At 45.3% G+C, this 11,072-nt stretch overlaps 1 protein-coding gene across 6 annotated transcripts in view; it reads right to left on the bottom strand.

Moving 5' to 3' along the window:
* Window positions 1-451: 451 nt before the first annotated feature.
* Window positions 452-11,072, bottom strand: part of GRIA1 (glutamate ionotropic receptor AMPA type subunit 1) — a 120,871-nt gene continuing 110,250 nt past the window's right edge. For 5 of the 6 annotated variants that reach the window (XM_027885619.1, XM_027885616.1, XM_027885618.1 and 2 more), the window contains 2 exons: window positions 6,094-6,228; window positions 452-3,785 (listed from right to left, as the gene is read on the bottom strand). In XM_027885619.1, coding sequence (XP_027741420.1) covers window positions 3,597-3,785; window positions 6,094-6,228 — 324 coding nt within the window. In that variant the 3' untranslated portion in view covers window positions 452-3,596. Of the gene's footprint in view, window positions 3,786-6,093; window positions 6,229-11,072 lie in introns of those variants that run through there. The other variant, XR_003571424.1, reaches the window with a different exon arrangement.

An 11,072-nucleotide genomic window follows, 5' to 3' on the forward strand; every position in this document is an offset into this window, starting at 1 on the left:
AGTGGGAATGAGGATCTGTGACACCAAGTGCTACATAAAGGCATGACATTAATGAGTGTAGTTTACCTCAGTAGCTGTCAGTATTTGCATAAATGTCCAAGGCCCTTTAAATCCTCCACTCTTTCCCAGTTCAAGAGGATTTTGGATGAGGAATTTAGCAGGTCAGTTGTGTGAAAACTGAGTGAGAAACATTTGAATGTCCAAGCCTCTGAAACAGCATGGAAGCTCCTAGGAAAACTGATCCTGGTAAGGATTTTTGGACCAGTGCTGGTTCTGAATTCTCTCTGGCCTAGCCATGTCTTCTCTCTCTGTAAAAACAAACTAAAATCCTCTGATACCCCTCCTCAAAAAAATAACCCCACGAGACTCCAAAGGAAGCAAAATCATTAATTTTGAACCCAATGAATATTTAGTTTCCTGACTCTTGGGTAAATATTAGATAGATTCCCAATTTCAACCTGAAGCAGTTTATTTGGCTGCTGTTCACAAGTCAGACACAGCAAAAATCAAAGAAATCTCTTTTGATTCAGGTTGGGTAATATTGCCTGAGGGGTAACATCATTTTCATTTCCACACATCCAGCACTGGCACAAAACGGCATGGACAGGTATGAAAAATAGATCATGGATCCTTGGTGCTATAATTCCAGCTGATAGTTTCATCTTTGTGTAAATAATAATTACCAATAAAAATGTTGCTTGAAAAAAAGAGAATGTGAAAAGAAAAACACCGTTGCATTTGATAAAGCAAAATCCTTTGCAGTACTGCCAAAAGAAAAAAAATAATAAAAGAAAGAAAGAAAAAACAAAAGAGAGTTAAAACAAATATAGCTCTTAAATAAAAGATCCAGGTACCAAAGAGCAAAATTTAATGAAAGCCAAAACTGTTAAATATGGAATCCTGTTGAGAAAAAAATGTCAATGTCTTTAAGAGTTTTACAATTACTCTATTTTTAAGAAAAGTGTAGTAAAAATACATATTACAAGTTTACATTTTCCACGCTTTTGTCCTATTCATCTTTTTTTTCTTTTTTTTTTTTGTTTTTTTTTTTTAACCCCTCCACTGATCAAAAGCCTTTGACAGCTGCATCTCACATCTTCATGTCACAGGTGGCCAGTCCTTGCACTGCTGCTGCTCACGAGACCGTCCAGCTGCCGTGACCTGCTGCCACATGGTCCCATTTTTGGAGGAGGATGGGGCACTGATGGGTCTCAATAGCCTGATCCCAACACAGCAGCCAGCAGGGCACTGTCGTGGCAAGCTCCAGGACATGGCTGGGTCAGGAGATCCATCTGAGGGCTCTGGGCATGGAAACGGGACAGCTCGTGGGACGCCTCCACTGTGCCAGCACTGACACAGAACTGAAGGCAAAATTAAGAAAAGCGGGTTAAAAATAATGATAAGCAACAGAAACATCCTGAGGTGGAGTTTGGAGTGGCTGATAGCAGAGTTCATGTTCACTGATGAGAGATGAAGATCACAACGGTTCTCGGTGGTGGGAGTGAGGAAAATAAACTGGCACGAGGCATGCTGTGCCCAGGCTTAGGACCTTGACTTTGACTTGTTGGTCTCCAAAGTGTTGCATGACAAGTGGGTAAGTGGAACAGGTGCTGCAGACCAGGCTGGTATTAATGGTGGTAAATGTATTGCTCTGCATGTTCGTACACCAATGGAAACTGGTATTAATAAAGCTTCCAGATTCTCCATGTAGACCTGTGCCAGTTATTTGCCTGCATCATTTTCTCTTCACCTGCCTCCTTTCTTTTACTGCTCTTCTCTTGCAACGTTGCAGAAAAAAAAAAAAAAAAAGTGAAGAGAAAAAAAATGAGAAAAAGCAGCTCAGAATGCTCCAAGCTCAGTCCCCAGATGGATATTTTTTGGGCCCTGTGAGAACCTTTGAATTTAATTTGCCATCACTGATGGGCATGTGAGATGGGACAAGGCTAAGTGGGGTCACTGTGGTCCCTGCCCCATATATTTTCTGCCTCTCCAGATGCTCTCCTGGTAATCCTTCACTTCTGGGGAGGTGTCTCAGGCCCACCAGGGTAGGAAGCATTTGTCTGCCCATGCCAGAGATTCACAGAATGAACCTTTTGTGCAGTTCTAGAAAACCATCCTTGCCCCCGTGATCTCCATGCCCGTGGTTGGAGTCCCAGCTGCCTGTCTGGCACTGCGGGTTTCTGCAACACTGAGTTTGGGGTCAGCAACCTGCTCTCCTGGCTTATGGATGCTTCCCACTCCCTAAGGACACAGGAGTGGGAATCTGCTACTGTTGGCTTTGCACCCAGACAGGCCACAACTTGACAGGGAGGTTGAGTTTGACCAGCCCTGATGCTGTTGAATGTCACGGTTAGCTTGAATTAAGCTCTTGTAGGATGTTCTCCTTGGTTTGCTTCCGCAGGTCCTTCCAGGAATCCATTCTGGCCAACTATCTACAAAATGTCCCTCTTAGTTAGAAAAAATGGCCATAAAGGGATTTCAGAGCAGAAAGGCAGGGATATTCCCATTGCAGCCCCATGACTTCTAGCGTGTTGTACTGGTTAATAGGCAGCCATCTAGAACTGCATGTCTTGAGATGGACTGTTCCCGGCTCGAGGTGGTTCCCTTAAGTGACCACCACAAAGGGAGCACACACAGAAGCTAAGCAATGAAGAAATGGTTCACAATTGCTTATTAGCCCCCTATAACTTCGGCAGGAGGGTCGCACGTGAGGGGAAACCACATTTTACTTTCCCTCTTGCATAAACAGCAGCCATGACCATGATCTTACACCAACCATCTGCTCCAGTCTGCCACGCGTGGTGCTCTCCACTCCAGGCACACGATTCTTCTCTTGAACCGCCACTCATCATCTCTGGAAGAATCACTTCTTTGCCCTCAGGTTACCTGGGGTTTCCAAACTCACCCATGACTTTTCCCCCCGCAAAACAGCCTCATGGTTTTGTTCGGGTTCCGTCTTGCATCAAGTCCTTCCTGCTTCAGGGAGAGCCGGTCACAGCTCTGTCTGCCTCATTGCAATAACTCCACAGCCTGAGTTCACAACAGAACAACAAAGGCAGAATCATGATGGACAAAAGGGGTCAGTGATGACGCCCTGCGGGGAGTTAAACTTGCCGTGTATCGTTTCGTCTTTTTTGCTGTTAGTAGCTCAGACGTTGTGGTTTGCCTCCCAAACTAAACCAGATTGAAGGACTGAGCAGGGAAGGGGGAAAGGGCTGATGTTACCCTGACACCACAGGAATTAGTAAGAAAAAATATATATATTGCACACACTAAGACTTATTAACAACCAAGTTAAAACAAAATGGCATAGTCCTCATTAGTGTTCCAGTGGTTCTTTGATCAGGGACGGTTCACGAGTCTGTTAAATCCCATTACACTCTCCTTATTGCAGTACAGACCTGTTTCTGTTCTCCTGCCGGTGGATCTGTTTGCAAATAAAAAGGGAAATAGATTTGATTTCCTTGAGAAGATCCATCCAGTTGTCCCTTCTGTCATCATCGTTTGTCTTGTTGGTGTTGGGTATTTTTTTTGGCTCTGGAGGGGTGGAGTTGGGCTGTCCCTGCACTCACCCAGGCAATGGGTCAAAAGGCCAATTATAATCCCGTAGCTCCCAGGGACATGCCAGTGCTGTGGCTCATGCATGGGATCGTCTGCATGGATTTGGGGAAATCGTGGCTGACCACACGTCCATTTTCTCCACTGCCTCCTGCTGCAGCCGGCCTGGGAAGGGTTGATGTCCGTATGGCTTCGTTGATTGATTGCTGTGGGATTAAACAAAAACCCTTTTTAGGAAAGACGGGGGGGTCTCCCCCTGTCCTTAGCAATGTTGGAAAAATTACAATATTAACCAGTGTTGTCCTTCTGTCACTGTTCTCTACCTCCTTGTCTCCATTCAAACTCTCACTTTCTGCATGTCCCCACTGCATCTGCTCTGTTAATTCGCACCTCTTCTACATGCAAAATTAAATGTTTCAGCAGTATTTCAGGGTGTAAAGCATCCCTGCCATATGCAGAAACTATTCAAACTCTACAACATAAGAACAGTCATCCTGGATTTGAGCAGAGGTATTATAAACACTTCCCCCATAGAGATGCTATTACTACTCCAGGCCTGTTCTGCAGGGTGGACTCTGACTCACTGCAAGCATATGTTAAACTTTCCACATGTGAGAAGTTGAGCATGTGCCTATGTTTTTGTCTACAGCGATGACTGAGGCAAGTAGGAAATGCAAACCTAATTCAGGAAACCAAATCTTATCTTCCTGTTCCAGATAAAATGTTTGCTTTCAGAGACCTAGGGAAACCACCTGTGTAGAACAATTAAGCTGAAAGATGAAGTCAGTTTGGTTTCTTTGCATTCAAGCTACCTCCAAGAGCACCATCATTCTTTCTGGTCTGGGATATTCAGGTGAAGAATTATTCATAAGAGATAAATCTGAAACAGCTGCTCAGAGGCAGTCAGATTAATCCTTTGCTGGGCCTGGAGCAGCCTTGTGATCTGGTGGGATCTGCAAGTCACCCAGGGAATCTGCAAGGACTTGCTGAGCAGAGGTTGGGTTCAGAGGGGTGTCTGGGCCAAACCCCACATGGCTCTGCTGACTGGCTTTGTGGGGCAACCAGTGACGTGAGTCAGCCAAAAGGGCAAGCTTAGAGCAGGTGTTCATACTGGGAGCATTGATTCCTTCCCACAGTGGCTGTTTTTAACGTGGCAAAAGCACCACAGGCTAACACTGATGTGAGTTAGTGGGCCATTTCAAGAACACAGGGTAGCCAGCAGCAGGACAGAATCTCCTTAAGACTAAAACTATGCAGCTATTGCATTCTGACATCTTTCACTGTCTATTTGGGCCATGCCTAGCTTTACAGTGTAGGCAGAAATTATAGTTTAATTTTTGTATTTCCAGGGACATTAATTGCTTACATTATCTTACTCCTGTGCTCAAGGCACCTCTCATTGCCTGTAGAATTTTCTGAACCTCAATGGGAAAAGAGCTGTAGCGCATTTTCAGTGCATTAGAAACGTTGTTATTGCTGACAAAACATTATGCATGTTGTGAAACAGTGACATAAAACCCAAAGAAGCTGTTGCTTATTCTACTTTTGGTTCTAGGTGAGTTTCAGTGAAGAAAAAAACCTGTCTAGGTTTTTTGAAACTCACTTCATACTTTATATACTCATACTGAATTCCATGCTCATGGGAGAGGTCAAGATGAGGAAGAAAAGGTGTGTGTTACATATCCCACTGCCTCCTTGTACACCATGGAACCTGTCTGCTAGTCATCTGAGCCAAGATATGCTTGTTCCACAGATGCTGCATTAAATGTGTACCCCCAAAGCTCTCAAATCAAATCCACTCTTGACATGACACTCTGAAATTTAGGCACACCAAAATTTGGGACTGAAGCAGGTCTCCTGGGTTGTAGGAAGTATGCTTCTGCAAGGCCATGACAGGGTGGAACCACAAAAACACCACTACACGAGGCATTGGAGGCCAGTTTCTCTCTAAGAGGGCCAATAATTCTGAATTTGGAGGCCCACATCATCCATTCCAGGGCAGCAATGCTATGAGCATATATTGCTGTTATCAGCCTGGAAATGGTGCCAGCAGGGTGCCAGCGAAGGGAACAACAGGATGTGATTCATTACTGTGCTCCCCCAGTTTTATCTTGCTGTTAACTGCTTGGGTTTGGAGACTTTTTCATATTGCAGTAACGCTATCACACCAACCCCAGCGCACTTCATCCATGCTACACAAGCATTGCCATACTCTGCTTTTGTTAATTTTGAGGGATTTCAACTTGTTCCCGTTCCCGTTTGGGCTATGATTTTGCTCTATATCTGGATTTTAAATTAGCATTATGCCACATGTCTGATCTTGCATCAGCTCCCCCACTACAGCGCACTTGACCCTCTTTTAGCTTCCTCTGGTGCTCCTATTCCTTTCTAGCAACTTGAGTGACATGGTCACTCCATTAGCCCTATGTCTTGGCTTTCCACCCATGGTCTGGGCTGCATCCGTCTCTGCAGGCAGCTTTGGAGCCGGGGTAGGACCAGAGAGAAGGTGTGAAAGGCCGTGGAATGGGTTGCCACCTTCATCCGCTTTGATTCACTCCTGGACTTGTAACAAAACTCGATTAAGGCAACCAGCATGGCCAGTCCGAGCCCTCCGATGAGGATATAGAAAACCCCCGCCACATTGCTGAGACTCAGCGCGCTCGTCTTGTCCTGGAAGAGAAAGGAGAAGGAGGGGGGGGAAGGGGGAGGGCACGTGGGAAGGAGAACAACAAAATTAATATGAAATTGCTCTGGGAGGGATGCTGCACAATATAGCAACGTTGGCATTACATCATCTTTCTCTTTAAGTGAACAAGTGACATTTTTCTAAGAGCGTTTTTAAATCTTTAATTCAGTGTCTAGTAAATCTAACGTTCCCCTCGCACAAACAAATAAACGTTTCTTCAGCAGTGAGACTCTTTGCAAAGGTTTGGGATCTCTGTTTTTCCATCAGCTAACTTAAATGCTCATTTTACCCAGAATGTCTAGTTTGAATTATTGATTAAAGGAGGAAAAAAAAAATTGAAGTTTTCCTTCTCTGTGACATTTGCTCGTCCCTGATGTCTCGCCTGAAATAACCTGTTCTCTTGGAAATGCTCATTCCTTCATTCCTAGATTGTTTCCCCCGCAAATTCTGTTGCTGGGCAACACATCGAAATGGCTGGGCTTTTTCCTTCTTTTTTTTTTCCCTTTTCCTTTTCAGTGTTAGGGTTGAGGTGACACCTGAGCTGTCCTCAGAAACTCATTTGATTTCTATGTAATAAGGGCGTTATTTCATATGCAATCAAGACCCGCTGATGCATGTCCAAGCTAATTATTTGGTTGGCAATAAATAGGGCTAATAATGGGCCGCAACTCACATTCAGCGTCTACGTTCTGATTTTACAATTGCCTAATGAATTGTCACGGCTCTCTGGGGAAGAGGCAAGTATCAGAAATACTCCTTTCACTGTGAGGGAAATCAAGTGATGTCACCCCGTGCAGCTTTCAAAACCTTCTCCTCCATGTTGACCAGCTTGAGTTGGGAATAATCCGGGCAGCAACGGGACCCCAAACTTGGCTGAGCTCCGTGTAAAAGGCTCCTGCTTCTAGGACAAGATTTTTCTGTAGGGCAACCAGATAGAAGTTTCCTGCTCTGTGGTTGCTGCTGCTCTACAATATTGATACTTATTTGCTGGTAGAGATGCTGCAGGGCCAGCACAACAGGTCAGTGCAAATCTGTTGGAGTGACCAGAGTCTGACCAGCACTGACAGCCCTGCATCCCCCTGGATGTGGGAGGACAGCTGCATATGGCTCATTTGAGATGTAGCCACACACTTATACCGATGTCTGTAGAAGTGTCTGCAGTTGGTAAAGAAGCCTCTGTGCAGCTCTTGGTGTTCTTCTGTGCTGCTCCATGGACACATGGACCAGTGGGTGGCACAGCCTGTTCCTTGCCCTTGTAGGACAGTTGATTCACTTCCTTTGCTTGGCAGGTTTTATGATAAGCAACTCACACTTTTTTTGGGAAGGGTGAGGATTCAGGAAGCAGAAAAATATATTGGAGCCATGTTGAAAGGGTCCAAAATGGAACACCAACACGGAAGGTTTCTGTACAAAAGCAGTCTGCCTGACACCAGCACTGTCTTTCAGGCAAGTATGCTTTGCAAAAGGATCCTGTCTTTTTCTGTATTAGGGTTTGAGGGCAAAAAAATTAACCCTCAGAGCATGAAAATATCTCCATTTTCAAAATCAAAAGACCCTGCTGTAATAGAAGAGAACATATAGGTTTTGGTTTTTTTTTTTTTAATTAGAAGAAAAGAGGGCTGAAGTCAAGAATGCCAAAAAGAGATTTCTTTGTCTATTTCTCCTTCATCTGACCCACTGCACATGTGAGCTGCAAAGGTTTCTGCTCAGCGGGAGCTCTTGCTGTGGGGTCAAATATCTTGGGGAGCAACTTTCCATCCTGAACCCTCTGCTGAAAGATGCTGAGGTTGGTGTGGGTCCACTCCCATGGAGTTTCAGTTGCTGAAAAAATACTCCTCAAGTGATCTCATTTTCCATGCTTTGCAGATTGACATCTCTTTGACAGGAGATTTGCCACTGTCACCATGTGCTTTGCACCACTGCAGATGTGACAGTTGCCGCTGGCAGGAAGGTTGGGTTTCTCCCTTCATACGCTGGTCAATTTGTAGTCTTGCCAATGAAGCATTGGGTGCTCTCTGTAATGAGAGATTTCTACGTTTTTCCTCTAATTTCTGCACTTTCAATATTTGCAGGATTATTTTATCTGGTCTTTTCTAATCTGCCTCCATGCATATTTTTTTTCTCCAGGCTTGACTTTACATTTTTTCAGTCATCTCTTCTCTGTAGATTTTTGGGCATACTTTTAAGCACCAGCTGGGAAATGCAGGCAGTTTTTAAGAGAAGATATAGAAGAACAGAGCAATTACTCTCAGGAAACTGAATTGCAAAACATCAGGTATTTTGCCTTTTTAAATTCAGTCTGAAGGGGCTACATCAGCTTCAGTCAGGGATAAAGACACTAGAGGTGGGCTGCCCTCCTTGACATCCTAATCTTTTAGCCTGGCTCCTTAATGAAATGTGGCTGATTAGCACATGGTCTCTACTCAGAGGGAAGGAGGAGGACAGGGATGCAGATGGAGCAGCCTGTTTGTCTGTGTATTACTAATAATTTTCAGCCTATACTTTCACCTTGATTTAGTAAAAGTGTGGAGATCTCCAAGATATCAGGAAACCCCCCATCTTTGTGAAAGATGACACTGTAGAGAAGAGAAAACCTATTGACACTCTCACTCAAATAAATGTATCAGTACAATCCATAGAAGGGATCAGAGACTCCACAGGGGACTTTGACTTGTAGACGCAGATCCTTAGAAGATCTATCTTCCTTGGCTCTGTTGGGCATGGGAATACAAAAAGGTTCTATTGGCCAAGATACTTATTTCCACCCCCAGTTTGGTGGTCATGGTCCAACAGGGCACCACCTTCTCAGCTGGCTGCTGTGGCAGAGCAGTCTGGCAGCCAGGAAAGGCTGCCAGGTTCTTAATTCCCACTTTCCTCCTGACACCAGCTGCAAAATGACCAGTAAGGGAGAAGAGATGACCCAAAGCAGTTTACTGCACCACTACGATTCATTTTGGGGCTGTTGTATTTTTCTTGCATTTACTTTGCAGTAACATTATCATCATTGCTATTGTTATTACTCTTATTACTACTATTACCATTATTACTGGGACAATCTGGGTGAACTAAAAATTGTCTTATCCAAAAGACAGAGAAAGGAAAGTATTGTGAGGCACAGTGGAGGGCAAACCTGACGAGAGGGAGAGAGTAGCCCGAGTTTCGCCTCTGCTACCCTAATAAGGCTTCTCCCAAGGAACCAAAGACATGGGCAGCTTCAAGGGGCACTGAAGAACACTGAACCAAGGGAGCACTGTTGATGACACAGCCTGCTACCACAAATCAGGGTGAAGAGTGAAATTGCTCCTGTGGTGATGCTTGACTTCTAGTTCTTTTTTCTTTCCTTTTTGTTTCATTCCCCCTCACAGCAGGACAGGCAGAGATGTTCTTTGGGCAGCAGTGACATCTCGTTGCTCCCATGAGCGGCAGGACCAGACCCGCACGATGGGTCGGAAGCCCTGCGTGCCCCACCGAGGCATTGCCTGCTGTTTCCGTGCATGATCCTGCCCTAATAATGCTTACAATAATAAAAAGTCCCAGATTATGCTATCTGCCTGAGAGGACCCTCCCCTCCTCTCTGCTCGGGCTCTGTGACACCAGATGCTCTCCTGCAGAGCTGCCCCTCGCAGAACCAGCTTGTTAGTGGGAGTGTAAATGTCACTGCTCGTCTCCCGCAGCGCGGCAGAGCGCCGACGTGGGGGGAAGATTGGCAGGTGAAAAGAGAAAGAAAAACCCTTCTTCCCAAAAGCCCGGCCTTGTTGCTGCAGCAACCAGGCACCTTCCCGTCTGTTACTCTCAAACAAGGCACCGTGTCCATCATCCCCTTTTGTCAGTACTTAATCCTCGTTGGCTGAAAAGCATTAGGGCCAAATTTGCCCATTTTGCCTGGGTAGGGCTGGTCCCTTCTGTCACCCTGCATGACCAGAGCCTGCTGGCAGAACAGGGTGATATCACCTCGAGTTGTTGCCATCTCCACAGAAGATGAACTGTCCTTAGAGCAGTTGGCAGCTCAAGACCCTGAAATTAGCTCAGTTGGTTAGAGCACTGCTGTGGCAAGTAGAGGGGAGTGCAGGAAAGCTTGGAAATAACACCAGGAAGGGGTGGAGGGTTTCTTGCTACGTGAAGTGCTGGAGGTGAGTGTGCATGGAGAAACCTTGAGCCTGAGGGAAGGAGTGGCATCCACATATTTGCAATGGGGAAAAAAGCAGCAGGAACTTTGCTGCCTAGTGCAGGACACTGCCTGGGATTCTCCACTGTCTGGCAAAGCAACCAGGGCCCTGATGATCCTGGGTGAACAGCCCCTGAGTGCAGCTACTCAACACTTGGTGGGCTGGCACAACATTTTGAAATACTCAGGGAAGCAGGAGTGTTTGTCTCTGGAGTTTGATTTCAGATCCACTAATCTGTCTACTGCTTCTTTATGGGAATTTCTCTGGATAAAAAAAAAAAAAAAAATTGGTGGACAATACATAGGTATGCAGATTAAAACCAGGATGCACAGAGGTCAGTATAGGCATGGGACATCATCTGGGGCCAATGAACATAAGCCTGGGAAACACCAGATTTTGCTTGTCTATGTCTAGAAACCTTTGGGGCCAAACCTTACATCCAGCTGGGCCCTCACCCTTCTTCATTAGCACTCATTTGTCCTTCTGAAAATCCTCTAACTGCAAACTCAACTAAGATCAACCACAGACAGAAATGGGAAGGTTTTGTCATGCCTGTGTGAAGAAAGGTCTGAAATGGCCTCCAAACTCTCAAGCTTTGTTCTGAACCTTGGCTATTGAGGAGAGGTGAGAGTGGTCCAGCTCGTACCAGGGGAACCTGTGCC

This window comes from Empidonax traillii, unplaced genomic scaffold (genome assembly GCF_003031625.1).
Source record: "Empidonax traillii isolate 1590-97213 ecotype Southwest subspecies unplaced genomic scaffold, ASM303162v1 scaffold168:size1726349, whole genome shotgun sequence".
NCBI lineage: Eukaryota > Metazoa > Chordata > Aves > Passeriformes > Tyrannidae > Empidonax > Empidonax traillii.